This window comes from Sturnus vulgaris, chromosome 8 (assembly GCF_052056855.1).
Source record: "Sturnus vulgaris isolate bStuVul1 chromosome 8, bStuVul1.hap1, whole genome shotgun sequence".
Lineage (NCBI taxonomy): Eukaryota > Metazoa > Chordata > Aves > Passeriformes > Sturnidae > Sturnus > Sturnus vulgaris.
Window position 1 is genome coordinate 22,349,264 of NC_142250.1, and position 21,830 is coordinate 22,371,093.

Sequence of the window (21,830 nt, forward strand, 5' to 3'; positions counted from 1 at the left end):
CGCGCCGCCCGCCCGCGGCGGAGGGAGGGACGGAGGGAGGAAGGGAGCCTCCGGTGCGGCCCTGCTCCGCCTCTGCCCCGCTTTCCGGGAGCGGCCGGCACAGCAGCGCCGGGGCGGGGAGCACGGCCGGGTGGCGGAGGCGGCCCTCGCCGCGCCGCGGCCATGGAGCCCAACCAGCTGCGCCTTTCCGCGGCCGTGAGTGGGGCGGGGAGGGAAGGATGGAGGGGGCCCGGCGGAGGCGGGCGGGGACAGGCCCGGCGGAGGCCGCGGCCTCCATGGCGGCGGGGCCGAGGCGGGCGGAGGGGCCCGGCCGTGCCCGTGGGGGGCGGGGGCAGGGCCTGTGCCCCACTCCGGCGGCGGAGGGAGGGTCAGGCGGGCCGGGACAGTGCTGGGCCACTTGCGGGAGAGAAGCGAAAAGAACGGCTTCGGAAGCTGCGTCCGACCCACACTGGCCTGTGGTCGGTTTCTCCGGGAGCTCCAAAAAGCTGTAATCCTTGATGTCTGCTGTTACCTGCCTTGTACTCCTACCTTTTCTTTCAGAGCTGTAATAAAGGGGCAGTATCTTGCGAGTGCCTTTTCTTTTTGTTAGGGGCATTCACTGTACAGTATATGCAGGCACTCCTTGTAATAAGTTTTACAAGGAGGAATAAGTTTGAAGCTAGTTGGACTTATTCTCAGGGTTTTTTCCCCAAGTGGGGGTGGCAAAGCTTCATAGACAACATCAAGGTGGGAAGAACGTGTTGCAGTGAAGCATTCTGACCTTCCACACAGCATCCTTTATCCATCAAGGATGGCTCCTCAAGCCCTCTAATAGATCCTGTGCTTCCTTCAGGCCCTCCCCAAATAGTTTGTACCAAAAGGAGCACTCAGGCCTGTTGTGGCCCCATCTGGGCCGTGAGCAGACACGGCCACAGACCTGCGTGCTGGGCAGATAAAGGGAAGGATGGGAGCGATGCTTACGAGGGCACTGGCAAGACTGGGCCCGAGGTCAGGAGCCATGAGTTGGGAATATTTTATAGGATTGTTTTGCCTTTTTTTCTTCTTTTTGACTCACGTTGCTTTGTGTTCAACCAGACATTGTGGTCAGCAGTCAACACAAACTGCGATGTAACCATTTTTCCAGTGTGTTTATCCCACTGGAGAGGCTTAAAGGAGGCGTGTTCTCTGGATGCAAATACCTGCTGTAAATGCAGTGCTGGACAGCTTGTAGTGTCCTGTATTGACATCAAGAGTTGGTATCAGTCTGACATCAGTTGTGTACAACGTTCATGCATTTACTGTGTTTTGTGTGGGTTTTAGGAGCTGAGATTTTAGTGGACTCTGTTCTGTCTCCAGTGGTTTCATTATTAAATAATCCAAGATGTTTGGATTACTTAAATGTGAGCTAAATGTACCCTAAAGCATATTTGTGCTTGTTTTAATTTTGTGGTTTCAGTTTGTTTTGTTGTTCGGGAATAAAAAATGCAAAGTTGGTGCAACAGCAAAATACACTGTACCGTTTAAGTTACATAGCTTTTGATAAAATATTTGGTATTTGTATTAGTAATTTACTAGAAGCATTCTGAGTCTGAAAATTCCATCAAAGTAAAGTTTATATTGAAGGGTTTATTAAAGAGTGAAAGTAGTTATTTTAAATTTTGTTGATGATTATGCATGTCCATGTCTATATCTGCTAGACTGGGCACAAAGCTTTGGTATCTGCTCCTCTATTTCTACAGTTAAATATTAAACATATTTTCCTTATCACAGAAGTTTGACAGATTTGAGTATTAAGTAGATGTCTGTTTACACTGTCCTTCCAAAATGGCAAGATTCATTTATGCACCCATAAAGAACGACATGGTTCTTTGATGTAGTTCATGAAATGAACTAGGTAAATTTTACCAAAAGTCAGGTCATCTTGGAATCATCCTAAGATGTCAGGTTAGAAACCATTCAGTCCCAGTCTCTCCGAGTGTGGTCCAGCACTGCTGGAGCTGCTGCTGTCAAACCCAGCACCAATGCAGTACCTGTCCGTCCTGCTGTTGCCTTCAACAGAGCAGTGATGCAGAAGTGTCAGGACATCAGTCATAGGTTGTGTTCTTTTTCACTCTGAATTTATCTGTGAGGTATAGTAGTGATTCAGAGCAATGGCTGAAGCTGTGAAAAGCTTTCCTGTTGGAAGAGCAGCCTAGCCCTTAGCATGCCTGCCCTTATATTCACAGTCAGCTTTACAAAAGGCAGTCATCAACTTCTGAGAGCCCTACAGTATGACTGTTGGAGCGGCTTTTCTTGCATCTTTTTTCTTTTATTTGAATCATTCCTGGAATCACTTGGGAGCTGATTAGTGAGGATGTCTATTTCTTTCTGGGCATTCGTCATCCAAAGGCAACTGCTTTGTGAAAATCTCCTTTCATTTGAGCTTTCCTATTTTTGCCTGTTTCAGTACTTCATCTCTCTAGGGCTTTCATGCTCATGGTGTTGGCTGGGACTTCCCTTTTGAGTGTCAAGGAAGCTCTTGATGCTTATTTGGGAGGCATTACTAATGCCATTTAAAACATTCCCTGATTAGCATGATATTTTTTAAATTTGGAGGCCAAGTATAGATATGTTTGCTGCATACTCATAGAGTGTTTAGACTTTTCTAAAGACCATATAAGTTTCATTAACAAAAGTAGTGATAGGCTGGCTACTAGAACCACCTAGCTGTGAGACTACATCGTTGCTGCTTTTTTTGCCAGTGCATGAGGATGGTTTACAGCAAACATCTGCTGCACATGTTTATTTGGTTTGGGGTTTTGTTTGTTTTGTTTGAGGGGGTTGTTTGCTTTTTTGGTGTGTTTCTGTTTTGTTTGGTAATGGACAATTTTTATGTCTTGTGAGAAATAGAAAACAGTTCAGAAAAAGTTCTGATTTCCTTTTATTGAAATATGTATTTATAGGAGAGTTATGTGTTCTTCAGAAGCATCCAGAAGAGTGGGAGGAACATTACAGTATTTGTTTATTATTATTAATAATAATAATGGTAAAGGATTTTTAAAAATCTTTAAAAAGAGTCCACTGTCAGTTTGAGAAGATAGTGTTTTACATACTGTGGCACAATACAAACCAATTGTTGGTGTCGGTGGAGGATACAGCTGACTCTTCAGCGTGGCATTTCTGCAAGGCATTTGCATCAAGAGAAGGCACCTCATCAAAATCATCCTGAGGAGTTGTGTCTTTTTTTCAGATTTTGTTTTTCTCAGCTTTTTGGCTGAGGAGGAGTATAACTGTAGGTAATATAAGAATCAGCTGAATCAAACGTGCTTGTTTTCTAACCCATTGTCTTTCCTTCTCCACAGTGTCACTTACCAGGATACTTTGGTAGCATGTGTGGAACCTTTCCATGTGCAGTTATATTAATAACTGCCCCTGTTATATCCCTCCCTATATTAATAACTATCCCTCTTGTTTTTACCTCAGTTGTGTAAAGGCTTGTTTGGAGTCTGTGCTGGTTTACATGGTGGCCAGCTCTGGCTGCTCTCTCCCTGTGCTGCCCCTTCAGCTGGATGGTGTAGGTTGTGGGGGCTCGGGATGAACTGTAAGGAAAATTATTTGTGTTAAAATAATCTTTTTTTGCATAAGTTCCCTTGTAACTTGGGTGAGTTGTATGATCTGGTTCATGCATACTTTCACAACTGTAACTGAGCACCTGGAAGGAAGGTACCAGAGTAGGGGTGATGGAGAGGACATGGGATCTACTTAAGCCATTGCATCTCCTGAAGGAATTGAACATGGAAATTTGCCTAGAAAAATGGAGGTGATAGATCTGAGCATCAGTCAGTGCTTGGTAATTTGAAAGCATTATGATATGGATATTTTTGGTTTCCTTATATGCATTAATTTGGCATTGTAGTTCCAAACTGTGTGGAAAAGAAGGTTTCATTTTCTAGTGCGAATGTTATGCTGATGAGGCAATACATTTTTGCAGGCGTTTGTTGTTTTGTATTTTAGTTTTTGTTTCAATTGGATTTCCAGCTACCAGTGTAAGACCTAATGATCTAAAATGCTGCATCACAGCCCAAGCCCATCACTTTATTCCCATTTTCCTTAATTTATAATGTGGGCATATCACTTGCTGTCCTCCAGCCCCCTGAAAGACTAGCTCCTGGGGAAGATAGTCACCTTAGTCTTACATAAGGAAAGTTGTTTAGAAACTAAAACCCAAGGTATTTATCACACTTTTAGTTTGCTGCATCTATGTGAATATTAAATATGAGGACATATGCATATAAATTATTTATAAAGTGATCTATTTTACAAAGTGGTCTTTTTTTGCCTTGTATTATCTGGAATATACTCTGCATTGTTTGTGGAATTTTGTTTGGCTTAGATGTAAGAATTTGCACTTGCTTACTTGCTCTCTGTCTTTCTGCCTTTTATTTATGCATGATGGACAGTACTGATTTGTAATTATGCCATATCCATATTACATTAGCAAATATATTGACTGGTCTATTATTTTCAGGCACATGGCCATGGAGGCTATGATTCTGATTTTAGTGATGAGGAGAGTGGAGAGAAGTCTCTGCAAAAGACTAAAAGGTAATGTAATACAGAATTAACACTTTGCATTATGTATTTTGTACAGATGGCCTCTTAGTGTGCATAGAAGATGATGCTGTTGCATGTAAGGTCTGGTGTTGAAATGGTTTTTGAAAAAAGCAATCTCTTTGATTTCTGCATCTCCTCATCTCAAGCTTGCCAAAGCTTGTCATCTCCTAGGGGCAGCTGATTAAGATCTGTTCTGCCATCTCCATCTGGTGTATATTTGCCCCTCACTTCTTGGAGCAGAGTGTTTTGTTTTTCCAAGCATTAGTATCCACTGCTGGGTTTTGGCACTGCTGTTCACACCACTGTGATCCATCAGAACAAATGAAACTGCTAGGAGAGCAAGGCAAAAAAGGCCAAGTGGGAGCAGGCTTTGTAGATATAAAACACATAAAGATATAAAGTGAAGAACTGACACTACTTCTTTATTACTAAATTTGTGAAGAGACCTGGGAATTGGTAAATTGTGTTGTGATCAATCCTTGAAATGTACCTGCACATCTCTTATTTGAGATGACCTTGGCCAATATTTTAAGTGGTTTGCACAGTTAGTGACCTGGAATTCTGTAGTCCATTCTGACTGTATTGTAAAGATTTTTATTTATTTATGGGTTTTTTTTGCTTTTGTACTGTAGTTCCTTGATACTTTCTGCACCATACTGAACATTTGGCCTACATTTTGAATATACTTTTCTTACTTTTTCCTGTCTCTCCCTTGCTCTTTTATTGGACTTTATTTAAGAAAACTTTCTGGAAACTTTCCAAGGACTCTTGCATATTTTTGCTTTATAGAAGAATTAAAAGAATGGATTTTGTAGTGTCTGATTGCATTCTGGGGGAAAAAAAAAATCATGTTTTAATCTTTGGAATAATAAAAGGCATTGTGTCATTTAATTTATTTTATAAATATAGCTGTTCTCCATTAAAATGGTGACTGGTTTTGTTCAGATTTAATTTTCTTTCGATGCCATTGCACCATTCCACTTTCTAGGTGGAATATTAACTAAGCATCAGGAGCCTTTCAAAAATACCATCGTTATCCTTGTTCTGGCACACCACTGCTGATTCCCAGTAGGGGTCTTATGTGGGTTCCTTTTCTTGCTCTATACATGGTATTTATGTTCACTTTAAAGAAAATAGTAGTCTTAAAGTCTTCCAAATTGCTGTTTTATAGACCTTCCTTACAGGAATTTTGTGCTTACAGATCCTTTTGAGTAAATAATACCTTAAGTTTCTAGAGTCCTATATTCCATAGCTAGAAACAAATTCCTTGGCTTGCTTTCTTCAGGATTCTGATTTCCATGCTTTCTGCCTGCCGATAATTATGGGAAAAAAAAGTCTTTTCTTCACCTCAGTTTATGAATGAAATTAACTTATCTATTAAATATACCTTTTACTAGCTAAAATGTATATCTTTAACTTTTTATTACTTTGTTGAACTCCAGAAGTAATTTTAGCTGCCTACTGACAAGTATGGTTCATTACATTGTAATTGACTTTTAAATTTGTGATTCTTGTGATTGCACTACAAGAGGCAGAGCTGTTTAATGAGGTGTTGAGACATTGGCATGAAGTGCTGGAATAGGGTTACTGCCAGTCACTGTTTCAGGGCATGCACTCTCCTTCCTGTTCCTACTTTACTGTGTAGCTGAGATTTGTAAAGGACTTTAAATGTCAGAGTGAAATTGAGGAAGCTTCCAGATTTTATAATTGTGGTTCTGTAATGGATAATATTAATGAAAACAAATACTACAAATTGCTGGTTTAAGCAGTTAAGCAGTTGCCTTTAAATGCCAACTGGAAGCAAATGCCTTTCTGATTTTGTTCTGCAAATGAAGTAAAGTCCAAGCTGATGTTGGTTCTGAAGTTTCATTTTATTCTTTTAAAGAATAGCAATGTAACAGTTTTTGTTACTCAAGATAGTGCAAGGTTTAGCACACGAAAATTTTATTGCTTATGAAAGTTCTTGACTAACTTTTCTTCCTTTTTTCCACATTTAGAATACAGGATGATGCCCTTCTGATAAAGCCATTCCAAAAAGCAAAACAAGGCAGTGTGGTTCACAGACAATTTGCAGCTGAAGAATGTGATAGGTATCTTTTATATATTGCTTTTGTGAGACATTTTCCTCTTAATGTAAAGATAGTTTTTACTGGAATATGTTTGTTATTAACAGGGAAGAAGCAAGAAAAAGAAGATTTCACTTGATATCAATGGATGCTGTATCCTTCTGTGTAATTTTTCAAGTTTGAAGATGGGCACAGGTTATCCATTATGGCAGAATTTCTCAGTCACATTAGGTAACAGTGCAGCACCAGATACTGAGTCATTCTTCAGAGGAGCTTCTTTTTGCTGATGAGATAAAAGTTAATTGAAAATCTTTTTCAGAAGCCGTATATAAAGTTTTTATTCATGAAGACACTTATTTTCTGAATGAGTAGTTACGTATTTTGCTCAAATTATGGTACAAAATGTGTTTCAAATTATGTTTCTGTTTTGGCCTCACACTGAGGCCAAAGTGTTCTAAGAAGCATTACAAATTTTTCCATGATTTTCATTTCCAAACTAAAGCATACAGCTTTTATTTGTATGTTGGTGGTAAAAATGTAACAAATTATTCCATTTTAGTAGCCAGACTGTTTTTATAATAGAAAAGTAGAAACCTGTTTTAAACCAAAACTGCAGTACAAAGAGGCTGTTGTCTAAATCACAGCTGAAAAAATGAACCAAGTTTTTGTGTATATGCATACAGGGCATCTTTGATAAAAAAAGACCGTTTTATAAATGATGAATGAGGTTTTAAAGATGAAATTGCCTTGAATTCCTGCATTTGGAAACCAGCTTTTATGAGAGGTTATTAAGTAAAAGTTCCTAATTAATTCCATTCTCTTTTTTTGGAAGTAACTGAACTGCTTGTGAGAAGAAAGGTCTTTCTCTTAAATATAAAAAATATTTGGGTTGGGTTTTTTTTGCTTTTAAACTGTGGTAAATGGAAATATGTTCTGAAAGAATCCTTAATTGCTTTATTCAGTATGAGAGACATAAAAAGTTTGTGCATGACTACATTTTATACTATGGCGGCAAAATAGAGGATTTCCGAAGATCTGGGTGAGAAGTGTGAGCAACCTTCCCCTCCTGACAGCAAAGCTCCCCTGTTATGTAAAGCTGTTAAATATATATTATAGTTTTGGGGGCAGAGATGGATGTAGCTGTGTATCAAATTACTAATTATTTTGGTCACAAATGGTAACTACAGTAATTGGAAATACCCAAACACAAATCTGCCTTGTTTCATTTTGTTTTCATATTTTAGATAAGAACTTGCTATGAGCTGAATTATTCTTGTTTTGTTATGTAAAAGGAAGGATGACAGGTGATCATTAATGGAGGGTACATTGAGAAATATCTGTCAGTATCTTCAAAATAGCAGTCTGAAATACTTCTGAATGTGCAGAATTGCTATCCATTGTCCAGAATAATAACTTTTTTAGAGCTGTCTATAGCTGCCTTTCAATATCACTGTCTTCAATAAAGAATATAAAAACTGTTTTCAGACAGGATCAAGTCATCCACAATTTCAGTGGCCATTTTTCACTGTGAGTTTTTTAATTTGGGAATAGGTATGCCAGGGAATACATTTTTAATAGTTTTATTTCATAGAAATGTATTCCTTTGTGTTGTGATGTAGAGATCAGAACTGTAAAATAGTGATGCTTACCACATTTTTATTTGATGGATTTTCATTTTAATGTTACATTGTACTAAAAAAAGGTGTGTCCTTTTATAGAGCAAATGACAAGACGGATCTTGATGTTATTAGAGAAAACCATAGATTCCTGTGGAATGAAGAAGATGAAGCAGACATGAATTGGTACCTGAAACTATTACAGGATATGTTATTTTTAGATCACTCGTACTAATTTTGTTGTTTCTCCTACTAATTAAGAATTACTGTGCATACTTGGTGATCATTCTTTGATGAATTTGAAAATGAAAGACTGTTAGAAGGTCTTTCATATTATAATATTGTTCAAATGCCAACATGAATTGATGACAGAAAGAAGTAATAAATAATAATGGCTTCTCTAAGATCTAAATAACTGTTCAAAAACACTGAAGAAAGCATAGTCTGAAAAAATACAGTTTAGTATGTACTGTGGATTTATTTTATATTTATTTTTCCAATTTTATGGAAATTACTCCTTAGTTTAATGACTGTGTATCTGTTGCATTTCTAGGTCTACAACTTGTGTTTCCTTCAACAACATGCCTTTGTCTTGCCAATGTCATTGCAATGTAAAGTGAATTATGTTGTTTTCTATATTTAATAAAAAATAATACTTTTTGTTTTAGGGAGAAGAGACTTGCAAAGAAGTATTATGATAAATTGTTCAAAGAATATTGTATAGCGGATCTCAGCAGATACAAAGAGAATAAGGTATCTTTCCTTAGTGTAAATCATCTTGAGTTTTGAACAACAGTCTTTTTAAAAATTGCTTTATGGTTGTGGATATGTTGTAAAACCAGAATGTTAGAACCCCTTCCATAGAAAGGAAGTTGTGAGAATTTGTCAAGTTACTTAGTAAGCAGCAGTTTGAATCCAGGCATTGTCACTGCCTCAAAAATATGCTTCTGTGGGAATAGGAACTTTTCTGTCAGATGATGTTTTATGAAGAGGTACATTGTGTGTGAAAGGCAGAAAATGCAAAGGGGTTAAAGAAAAAAAGCTGGAGAGGTTGCTTGGAGAGGAGCAGTAGATGAAGCCTAAAAACCCAGGGAATGTTACTGTTAAAAAAAAAAGTCTAAAAAGAGTTTTGTACTTGAATGCTGGCAGAAAATTTTGGAAAAGTCTATTCTAAAGCAGCATCTTTTGCTGGTTGTTCTTTTCTGTTTGTGGAAACAGGATTTGTATGTGCCTTGTAAATAAATAGAATTTCTTAAGAGAAACAGCCCAATTCCAGCATCAGGTTTTCTTCTTAACTGGAACAGCCTTTGTTTTTTCCAAGTTTTTGGCTGACTAACTTCTTAGTCAAAGAGTATACATGAATTTTTTGTTGTGATTTTCCAAAGACTGATGCTGAACTCAGATGTGTCTTGGTGTTTTTAGCACACAGTAACCCAGCCTTTTTGACTATTTACAGTATTGAAAATTATATTTACTGGTAAATATATGCAAGGACTGGGCTTAGCTGTATTAGGAAGAAAAGATGACAGTCATCTAAAGACAGCTGGGACCATAAAATGCAAAAATTTAATTAAAATCAGCAAAAACTAAAACGCTGAAGATGCCTTCCCTCCTTTTTTGACTAAACTTGATTTTCCTGTAGCTATTTCATATCCATCAATGTCTGCTCCATCCCCCCTGCCCCCAGCTGATTTCCCTTGAGCATGCTTACAGATTTTGTTTCTCTCACTACTGTGCCAAGTTTCCATATGTTTGCTGTCTTTTGTGGGAAACTGTTCTGCCCCAGATTTTTTTTGTGTGTGTGTGTTTTGTTGTGTTGTGTGAACAATATTTCCCTGTCAGACTTCAAGTGTGTCTATCCTAACTTTGAGGTCAATGTTCCATTTATGCTCCTAAGTCATTACCTATTTTTTTTGGAATTGCCATGTCGGCATAATTGCTGTGTCATGCAATTTGTAAAATATACATATGCTTTCTTTTCTCAATTATGTTCTGATCATATGAAAGTCCTTTCTTAGAAATTCTTCAAAAAATAGAAAAAAAATACGAGATTTTTCTCACTGACTGTTTTATCCATGCCCATGTTTGGTACAGAAGGATTTCAAAGCAGGCTTTTTTTCTTGGAAGTCTTAAATAAGCTGCTCATCCCATTTGCACCAATGGAATACAGTCTGTGCTTTCAGATTTATCCTGCCTTTATTTTTTTTCTGCATTTCCAGAAACTGGAAGCTGGATATCTTTAGCCCCCTATGCCTTCTGTTTTGTAGTGCTAGTGCTATGAGAGGTGCAGGGTAGATAAAAGCTTTTCGGCTGCTCAGCTTTTTGCATGATAGTTGTTGATGCTTTACATGTTGATGCTTCATCTTGATACAAGGAAGAAATTCTTTTATAGTGAGAACACTCAGTCACTGGAACAACCTCCCCGGGGCACAGTGGAATCCCCATTGCTGGAGGTTTTTCAAATGCAATTGCCCAGCGTGATAGATAATCTCATCTGGGCTCCCTTCTCCATGGAAGGTTGAACCTGGTGGTCTGTTGAGGTGCCTTCCAACCTGAGCTGTTCTTTGATTCTAGGACTCTATATTGTGCTACTTGGTGTCAAAGCAAAAGTTGGAGGTCAGTTTTCTGTGATGTTTTAAATACATATATTGCACAGATTGAGACTTGTACAGATGTGCTCATCAGTCTTTTCACAGCTGTAATTGTTCTGCTCCTGGCCAAAACCTTCTACTCTGGTATTTTTTCTAAAGATCTCCGTATAGAGATTGTAGCTCAGATTTCTTTAGGAACTTTTCTTCTGAAGTAAACCACTGTTTTACAAAGGTCTGGATGATGGTAAGGACCAGTTTCATGGGAGTATCTCCTTTGAGAATCTGAAAAATAAGCAGAACCACCTTCTCAATTACTCACTCACACACACACGCACAGACACACGTGGCTGGGACTCCCCTACTCTGATCCCTAGAGATTTACAGGTGCTGGCACAGCCAGAGCTGGAGATGCCCTCACCCATCTTGCTCCCAGGCTGCTTCACCTGCTGCTGACCAGTCTGGCTTGGTCTTCATTGGCGTTTCCTTTTAATCAGAAATGCCAATGTGAACCTTGGTGTGAGGCTATGTAGAGACAGTGGAAGAATGTTCTGACAGCTCTTGCTTGTGCTGGGTCTGTTACTCCTGACATTTTCCCTAGATAAGAATTTTCTGGGTCAAGGTTGTCTTTGAACCTTCAGTGCATCTTGTCTGCAGACTTTGAGGCTGATGAATGACCGTCTGTATTGTCAGATAGTTCAGTTCTATTGTCAGCTTTGCAGTGCAGCACAGAAGAGTGTTCTGCATTTAAGTTTTACTTAGATATGCACTGGACTGGAAATGTTCCCTTTGTTGTCTTATTTTCCTGGAGAATTTATTATTTGCTGTCTCTGTACTTTGTTTTGTAACTTAACAGATTGGAAATGTCTTCTATTTGCTCAGAAAAGAAATCTGTTTGACACCTGGTCATTAAATAAAATACATTTTATTATTTTGTTTTTATTTCTAGGCCAACTTGTCTTCTACTTGGAAATGTTAATATATTTGCTTTTGCAGTTGTTTTTCAACATGGAGGGCTTTCTGTAAAAATAAAAATATTTAAAGTATTTTTATTTAAAAAATGCCATTCTGGTGTGCAGAGGCAGAGAGATATTTTTAATTAAAAGAGAAAAAATTAGATTTTCCTGACCAGAACTAAATGGATGAGCCACATGCAGGAAATCAATCAAGTGAAATTAGTCTTTACAGTGCTTAATATGTTGACTATTCACAACTCAATTTTGGTTCTTATCTTAACAGTTTGGATTTCGATGGCGACATGAGAAAGAAGTAATTTCAGGAAAAGGTAATGCTGTCTTTAATTTTATGTTACATTTCTTCTTGATGCTCCTTCTTGCTGCTTTTTGACATAATTTTGTTAGATAATATTTAATGATACTGGTAAGTTTATCAGATAATAGTGTACAATAAATTTACTTGTCTTACAGCTTTGCTGTTTTATGCCACATAGGTTTAGATTGCACACTGATCCACACATATTACAATTAAAAGAGCATATATTTTATTTTCGTTTAAATAATTTATTTTCACAAGGTTAGTTTTGTAATGAACACCACCATAATACGTTTGATAATGTAGAATTTCATGGATGGGCTTTTTAGCTGCTTTTCTCCAGTAGTTCTGCTACCTGTAATTGAAGTGTCTCAGCAGTTTTCCTCAGGAAATAATTTATTGATTAACAATTTCTCCAGTGCTGTTCTGGAAAATATTAACTTTTTAATTAAAGCTTCTTATGTGATACCTATTTTAGGGTAAATTGGTTTTGAAAGCTTCAGTGGGAATGATTATCATGTCTCCCAATCCTGTCTCTAAATCAGTACCTTAATTCTGGGTGTGAAGTCTTACCAGTGTGTTACTGGGACTTTGCACAGTGGTCCTCGTTCCATGGCTGAGGTGTGTGGGCTTTTTCAACTTGCTGAACAAGCAAGAAAATGAGGTGAATGAGGTATTGCAGTTCCTGGGGTAGATTCTCATACACGTGTGGTTTTCAGAAGTCATGGATGCACATGCCAGGAAATTGCATGGAGTTATGCTGCTGATCTGTTTCATGCAGTTACAGTCCTTTGAACAGCTGTATTCTGTAAACACCTGTATTGTAATACGTTCAAAAAGTTAGAAAAGCATTTATGATTTTTTTTTAAAAGGAGTATTTCAGAGTAGAAAGCATGAACACTAATGGTGGGGATTTTAAAATTAAATATTAAAGCCTCTAAAGGTAGCTGTAGTCATATTCTGCATTCAGCACCACACATAATGGATAGTTACATTTGGTAAAATTACATGCTTTATTGAATACTTTAACAAGATAATTAAAATTAAATGAGAAGTAAATTCGTTTTATATCCTAGTGGGGGGAAATTTTAGCTTTTTACGTTTAATATGTGGTACTCCGTATTTTAAAATGTGGGAGAAAGTGCAGAATTACATATTTCAAGCTTTTTAATGGAATCCTAATGAAAAGCGAGCAATTGGAATGAGAGTGGCTAAATCCTCCCTTTCACCACCGGGGGGCGCGAGAGCCCAACCCGCTGGCCGGTATCGGCCGCTCTCTCCGAGTGCCGCTCCAAACAACCCTGTAAAAAAAGCCGTGGGTCCGCTGTTTTAAAATATAAATCAGCCATATACATTCCTTTAATGAAGTGGAATAACACATCGATACCTACCTGTCTGATAACTAGCATTAGCACTGCATGTACTTGTGCGCGCTGATGTGGCAGCGTCAGTGCCGTGGTGATGAGAGCCCCTGCCGGAGCTGCGGGCTGGCGGTGCCAGCAAGGGAGTGCAGGAGTGGAACGCTCACGTTTGGTTGCTCTTCATTTGGTGGCTGTCTTTGCACGGTCACGAAGAAGGGCTAGGGTAAATGGAGGAAGAGGTGACCCTTCTGTTGCTAATTCTAAATGCAAGATTTTTTTTTTTGGCTCCTTTCCACTCTGCCATGAGTGTTTTTCAGGAGGTCATATTGGAAATTGCTATGACACAGGGTACTAATAGCCATACCTTACATAGAGTTATACATACTTAATGTATATTAATTTACGTTAATGTATATTAATTTGGAACTTGCTTTTTTTTTTTATGAGAGTTCTGGGATTTTTTTAACTTCAAATGTTTGCACTGCAAGTGGTGTTTCATTACAGAACTGAAGTATCTGAGGACACTGCCAATCCATTAGTTAGCCGCTTAAGCAGAATTTTCTGAGGTTAATCGTTCACCAACAGTCCTGCTTGTGAGCCTATTAATACACATCCTTTCTGCTGCTCTGCATACACATCAGTGTTCTGCAAAGGGAATGCATGTGTCTTTATTACTCCAATATTGGGGCTTCAGTGGTGTAAACAAAATTGATTATGTGCAGATCTGTTTTAAAATCAATGTTGCTTTCACATAATGAACCAAAGGAAGCTTTTAAAGCTGACGTAGCATTTCTCACAAAGTTGAAATTCCATTTCTTAAAATAAAGGTATTTATGGATAGTCACTAGAATACAAATTGTACATCCAGTATATTAGGTACACTAGTTATGTAAAAAGCATGTGGGCATCTTCATATTGTACAAATGTAATACTTTAAATAGTTTGATGTCATTAAAGATGCACATCTGAATCACAACTTCGGAGCCATCATCCTCTCTGCTAAGTAATCATTTAGGGTACAGGATGTATCCCAGTGACATTCATTTTTTCAGAGTTCATATTAGGCTTATTAATTCATCATGTACGCCTTCATCCATACATTTCAAAACACACTTACGTGTTTTCCTGTGCAAATAGGAAATATTGTACAAGTATGATAGTTTGCTTTGTTGTTCCCTGTTACTATTTCCTTAATCTAGATGTTATGAGATGGAAAATGAAAAGCAAAAACTGAAAATAACAGCCCTATATCTATTCATGTTAATCATTGAACCATGGTTTGCTGGTTTTGACTCTTTACAGGTCAGTTTTCCTGTGGAAATAAACACTGTGATGAGAATGAAGGCCTGAAGAGCTGGGAGGTGAATTTTGGTTACGTTGAACATGGCGAGAAGAGGAATGCACTTGTGAAATTGAGTATGTCAGCCCTTCTAGGATATGTACACTTAAAAGAAGACAAGTATCTTGTACTTCAAATGGTATTGAGTGAGACCCAATGATAATAAGTTAATGACAAATGTGGAGTAGGAGATCATTTTGTTGAATTAATCACAGGCAGTAGTATGGTGCTTTTGATTTGGAGAGAACAGCTGTTGTCATATATGACAAAGTTGTTACAGATGAAGTAGTAGTTAGCATATCATAAAATTAGAATAATCAGCTATAAACTGTTTTGAATGGAAGCATTTCTAGTTTTAATGGACAATACTGCATTGCAAGGAGAATTTCGGCATTGTCCTTGTTCATTCAGCTACTTGTCTTAGAAGTCCTTAGGGCTTTGGACCAGACAACTTCTTGCACATCTTCAGCTCTACTGATTTTATTTCAAATATTTGTGTTTTCTTACAAAAGTTCTATCTTTAAACGATTTTCATTCTTATATCTCAATTGGGATTTTCTAATTCAGTATTGTGTACATGATGATACGTTTATCAGATAATTAAACTTAGTACAGGTTATACAGTTACTTTGTGAAAAATGAGTGAGTAGTGGGATTTTTTTCCTTTGTACACAAGACACTCCTTGTGGGAGCACTTGGTCTGTGACAAAGCTCTAAGAGACTTAAACGTTTTCAGTATAATTGCAGAAGAATTTGATCTGTCCACAAGGGTCCATAAATGGGATGTCTGTATATGAGAACCACTTATACTCCTTTAATGCAGAGCTGCCAGTGCTAAACTTGTGATCATCCTTCACATTTAGTAAAATCCGAGTTTGTACTGGAGACTTTCATCATGTATTTTTTCAGTTCTGACTGCAATTACATTGTAACTAGTATTTTGAAGGAAAAGCTACTGATATTGAAAGATTTAGTTCTAACTAATTTTATAGTTTTGTTAATTATGCTTATCAGATTCTTGGCTGCAATGTTCTCATTTTCTCTTTTTCAGGACTATGCCCAGAATGTTCCCACAAACTAAACTTCCATCACCGGTAATTAAATATTTTGAAAATAATGGGGGCTGAATTATTGATAAGTTACAATTATGATGGACAGCACACAGGGACAAAACTTCAGTGAGTTGATAAGGAACTTAATTTATCCTGAAATAGCATAAATATTCCAGAGTTCTTATAAAGCCACTGACTTGTCACTGTTGAGGGTTAAGATACTGTGCTACTGACAGCACAGAACCCCTCAGACTGGAGGAATCCATCCCTACTACCACAGAAGTTTCATTTGCTTAATTTCAGCCCAGTGATTATTTTATTCTGTTTCTAATAGTACTTTTCTTTTTAACTGAATCAGTTTTTCTCAGTTAAACTACTGAGAGGTGTCTGAAAAAATGACTGAATTAAGTACTTCAGATTTATTCTTGCATAAGAAGTACATATAATAGAGGAGGTGTACATTCATCTTTTTTAAAGGAGGAAAGAAGTCAAAACCTGCAAGAAAAGAGGCACAGCTGCACAGAATTCTAAAGAGCCAAAAAAAAAGAAGAAAAAATTATCTCGTTCAGCAAAAAAGAAGTCCAAAAAAAAGACCCATAAAGGTAAATTTAAACTTTAAAGCTTTAGTTGTTAAAATACTCAGGTTAATTGAACCTTAGTTTTGCTACAGCTGCACAGATAGAGATGTATAATTATGTATAAATACATTTAGTTATACATACAGATATGTAACTTGACTGCAACACAGGTAGTCAAAAAGGTAAATTTCTTAGGTAAAATTTCTTAGATGCAGAAAAAAGATAAATTTCTTATATTTAACAGAGAGGGACAGCCTTTTGAGAAGTATGCACTGCAAGGGAAATTTGTGCAAGCATTGGATGTTGCATACTAGAAAGGGTTGTGAAGTATTTCATTCCATGAGGCTTTGGGGTTGAAAGCCTTTTGGAAATGTTAGATAACCTTTTTAAAGCAGAGATCTTGGGTTGACATAATTAGGCTCAAACTGATGACCTTTGCACTCATGCAAAAAATCCTTTTATTTCAGTGTTTGCTCGCTTTCTTTGAATGTGCTGTGTGCATGCACGTGCACATATGTAGTGTAATAAATTGTTATAAAAATATATTTGTAAACAATTTAAGATAACAAATAAATCCAGAAGAAGCTTACTGCTTTTTTTCTATTTTGGTGTTTAATTTTTACAGATCAGGTTTCTTCAGACGATTCAGATAATTCTGATAAAGGTAAAAGTATTTTAATATCCTTTATGTTTTCGTAATGTTGTATAATATCATAGACAATTGTCATTGATCTTAGTTTTATTTGCTGTCTGTTTCAATATTTTATATGATAAGAATGCTGTCTTAAACAGAAATACGAAGGTTTGAATGAATGACTTACATATCTTGGAGAAAAAGTGTAGGGAATTTTAAGGAGGAAATTATTTAATCAAAAAACTAAAATGTGGGCAGATAACAGAATGGAAATAACCAGAAAAATGAGAGGTCAGGTTGTTTCCAAAAAAGACTAGAGGGTGCAAAAATAGGTACGTTGTTAATAATTTCATGCTGTGTAGTCTGTACTGTGTAAAGATAGTACTTTTCTGATACAGTAACTTGTACATTTTCCTTTAGGGAGTTATACTGATACGTACTCTGCTCAAAAAAAAAAAAGGTTTTAAATAAATCCTAGGCTTTAATTAATGTCTTTTCCAACTACCATCTGTAGTACCTCAGAGACCTACTTGTTGCAGGTGGATGCATTCAGTGACTCCTGAGTCACTGCTTGTATCTCAGTGATTCCAGTCTCCGGTTTCGTTTTTTGTGAAACAGGCCCCATCTCCTGGTCGTGCCAATTCTTGTTGCAGACTGTCTAGAAGTTTCACTGATTTATCTGCTCTGCTGTACATTTTTAAGAATGTCTTCACCCCCTAAGCTTTCCCAGTTAGACACAGGAAGACCTGAGGCAGTTTTCTTATGATCTGGACCATGTCCAAAGTATTTGTTTTGTCAGGAAATGTATTGGAAGATTCGAGGGGTGGGGGAGAGCTTCTGATATGAAATTCCTGTACTGATATGAAATAGTTATGCAATAATCCATGTTTTCTTACAATTTCACTGATAAGTGAAATTGTTAAGAAGTATATTTAAGTAACGTAATTGATTAATCTAATATTATAAATTGAAACTGTATTGTAATTCTGGGTTTGTAATTATTTAGTTTTAGGAAAAAAAGTGCTATGTTGCTGTTGTGTCAAGATCATTGTTTTGACATGATTATTGTTATGTTTGACCAAAACACTGGTTTGTGATACCTAAAAATCTTCTTGATGCTACACTAATTAACGTTGCAAAACATTTTCATTTTCACTTTATGCAAAGTAAAGTGTTCTGTTTATTCTCATGGTTGCAATTAAACTTTGCTTCTAGCAATATACCATCTAATTTTAAAAAAGGTAAATTATTTTAAACTTTATTTCATAAACATTTTACATTTTTCAACAGATTCAGATAACAGCAGTGCAGAAGATGGTCCTTCAAAAGCTGACTTTTGGAAAGGTCCTCTACGAGAAGCAGATGAAAAATCACGGTTAGTATGATGTAGTGTACTTGCAGCTACTGAAACATACAGGGTCCATTCAGAATTGCACAGACAAAGTTGTCCCGAGTGTTTCAATGAATATTCATGCATAAAAGGTTATGTCCAATCTGTTTTCGATGCAGTGAACCTAGAAATGTGTTTTTAAAGAGGAGACACATGCAACTCTTGAGGAAAACCTTAGTTAAGCCACTACCATACCACTGCTGCCCTACCCCCTACTATACCATTATTTTCTTAGCAGTAGGTCCTTAGAGTCAGCTCACACAGGGAGATGTGAAGGGTATTGGAATGTAGTGAGGAAGTCAAAATTATATATACCTTCTACAATTCTAATCAGAAGTTTGCTAAAACTTTTTCATACAAAGATTATCTTCTAGGTACAAATCCAAAGCAGAACTTTCTGACTTTTATTTTTTGTTGTTGTTACAGGGAAGAGGAGTTTGAGGAGTATTTTCAAGATCTGTTTCTCTAAAACTTGCAATTGATGTAGGCTGATTTTCTTCATGAGTTGTCAAGATGCAAGTCTGGAAATCCAGTCATAATTTTCCAGAGACCTCTATCTACCTGCATGCCTTTGCTACAGTCACTCATATGGACCATTTGGGTGGATTGTCTTTGTAGAAGGCTTCAAATCTCAAAACTTTCTGTTTCTTGTAGTAGCCTGCATACTCTTGAAACAAGAGAAATAATTTTTTCAGTTCAGTGCAAAATATATATGGCACCCAAACATAAACAAACAAGAACATAGTTTATTAACATTAAAACAAGGAAGTTCACTGCTTTTATTTTATCTCAAACTTCAATTATTGCTGGATTTTTATAAAGGAGCATTTTGTAAGATTCTGTGAGTAGTTTAAAGCCATACACTTTAATATATTTATATTTTTAATTTATGAGACAAGAATTAATAACCTTAAATTTATTGGTAACTTGGACTTCAATATTTGGGTATTAGTCTCTTGTGAATATCTTCAAATACTATTGGAGAAGTTCAAATTTTGTCAAATATGTGTTCTACTTGAATTAAGTAAACCGTGTCTAAAATCTGTCTTACTCCTTTAAAAAGTTTATTGTGAGTTTTTTAAAAATTTTAGTTGTAAAGTGATGTGTCTTACAATTCCACCTATAAAAATTTGGTTGGTTGGTTGGTGAAATTTTTGTTGTAAAAAATAACGTGGGACTTTCTGCTGGACATGTACGTGACTTTCATGTTATCTGTGCCTTCTGATCTCCTTTCCTTTGACTGAACGTTAATCCTTATTTCACGTGTAATCCTAAATGTACAAATAAAGCATGTGTATTGCTTGAGAAACCTACTGGATTCATCTTCTTCTTTGAGTTGCAACACATCTTTAAACATTCATTCAGTCATGTTTCCAAAAAACAGTCTGCACATGAATAGGTGAATGAAAAGATATGCCTATATCTTTTCTGGTGAAAATTACTTTGGATACAAAAGTCAAACTTTTTAAAATTAAGTTTTCATGTTAATCTGAGGAAGTTAACGTATAAAAGATGTTTGATAAATACTTCTCACTGTAGCTATAGACAGTATTTCTAGTAAGTATTTGATGTGGACAATCTAACAGAGCAGAGATGGTTGTTGTGTATTTATGAACATTTGATATGCACTCATATGAATAAGTTGAGAACTCTATTTACAAGTATTACTTAACATATTACATTTTAAACATTTTGTACTTACATAATAGATGACAGTACAAGGACATATTTAGGGTGTCCTTGAGTAAGAAATAAACGTATCCTTGCACGAAGGCTTCTTTAGGTAAGAAGGTGGATTTAAAGGTTAATTCTCTGTCATCTTGCATCTTGCCAGCTTGGCTGAGAGTCAAATCCAATCTGCAGCAATCTGCTTAAGCATGTGCAACTTGCCCAAAGGGGCTTTTGTCAACTACATTGCTATATTTGTTGCTTCAAGTATTGTATATTAAGTAAGTGTTCTGAATAACTAGCTTCTCTTTGGGTCTTTAAAATACAGTTATAAAAAGTTACACTATACATATTAAATACATAATTTAATACAATTTGAATAAAATTACATTATCAAACAACCTTGAAATGGTTTTCTTTAGTAGTGGCATTTAATACAGAAAATAACATGATACCCAGTTTTATGTCATAACTGTTTGCATAAAATATTTGGCCCATTTATAAGTCCAGAATGGTGTAAGTGTTTGGAGTTTTTTGTGGATTCCTTTAATTCCTTTAATTTTGAGTGATAAATGTACACAGTATCTCTGTTCATAGAGCATTCTTAGAAAGGTTTAGAAAGAGCAAATTGCTCATTTTCCCTTCCATGTGGATGTGGAAGGTCCTTCAGAGGGAAAAAAATGTGTGGGTCTGCTTTGTTTAAAGGAGCAGGAAAAGTGGCAGGATTGAGTCTGAATGTTGAATTTCTTTATTACAGGAGTGGCATTTGACATCCATCTCCTTAGATTTGAAACTGGTTCCAGTGAATACTCAGGTCTGTGCCTAACACAGTGGCCATTTGCCTTCCTCCATCCGCAGGAGGAGCTGGCGTCCTGAGTGGAAGGTATGGAGTGCACTTGCTCCAAACGTTTGGGGAGGAAGATCAGTGTTCATGAAGAGCTAATTTGTGTGCAGTCTGTCTACTTGGTTGTAGAAAGACGGGTAATGGGAATTTCGATGTGCTTTACTTCTGCTTTGCTCTCCCTCAGAAGATTAAATTGGTGCCAATTATTTGGTTTTCAAATACTTTAATTTATTGCATTTTGAAAGAGATGCACTGGCAGTACGTGAGCCTTTTAAAATGCCCTTGAATGCAGATCCTGCTGTACATATGCTGGTGTATCTTAGTGAACTTTTACTTGGGTGTAAAGTATGATGTTTGTGGTCTGCTATTTTAGATTTTTAGAATAAAAGCTGGTCAGTTTAGGAACTGTGGGGGAGCCATTTGCATACGATCAAAAGGCTACAATGGCTATAATTTACAGATTTATCATTGATAATTTTGGAAAAAAATACATAGGCCTGCTTTTTATAGATAAGGGCTAGGGAACTGTGTGTGCATTCCTAAAGTGAAAGAAATGTTTTACTCTAGGACTTTATATAGTATTGAGAATGAAGGAAAATGACAAAATTACAGATTAAGGAAATACACATAATATAAAAATCTAAATATCCAAGTTACGAATACTGCAGTTTTTGAATGTTTGAATTTTACATCTTAGATTTCATTCAGTAATTTTATATAACAACTGTCAAAATTATATTTTTTCTGGACAGTGTGTAGAAGTTACATATTTTAATAAAAGTACTGTTTGTAAATTGAGTGACATGAAAAAATACCTGGAGCACACAGTTAACTAATTTTGCACCATTAT

General features: G+C 36.7%; 1 protein-coding gene across 2 annotated transcripts; it reads left to right on the plus strand.

The window, feature by feature from the left end:
* The first annotated feature begins 31 nt into the window (after positions 1–31).
* Positions 32–19,777, plus strand: LOC106852636 (protein FRA10AC1 homolog). Of its 2 annotated transcripts, none has more exons than XM_014875400.2 (14): positions 32–195; positions 4,487–4,563; positions 6,570–6,662; positions 6,746–6,791; positions 7,601–7,677; positions 8,357–8,440; positions 8,923–9,007; positions 12,082–12,127; positions 14,778–14,891; positions 15,866–15,908; positions 16,344–16,468; positions 17,070–17,108; positions 18,369–18,453; positions 18,895–19,777. In XM_014875400.2, the coding sequence occupies exons 1-14, from the start codon at positions 163–165 to the stop codon at positions 18,935–18,937; spliced, it is 990 nt and encodes a 329-aa protein (XP_014730886.1). In that variant the 5' UTR covers positions 32–162; the 3' UTR covers positions 18,938–19,777. The 2 variants fall into 2 exon arrangements, with proteins under 2 accessions (XP_014730886.1, XP_088025260.1); XM_088169134.1 differs by lacking the exon at positions 32–195 and adding an exon at positions 377–3,808.
* Positions 19,778–21,830: the final 2,053 nt, after the last annotated feature.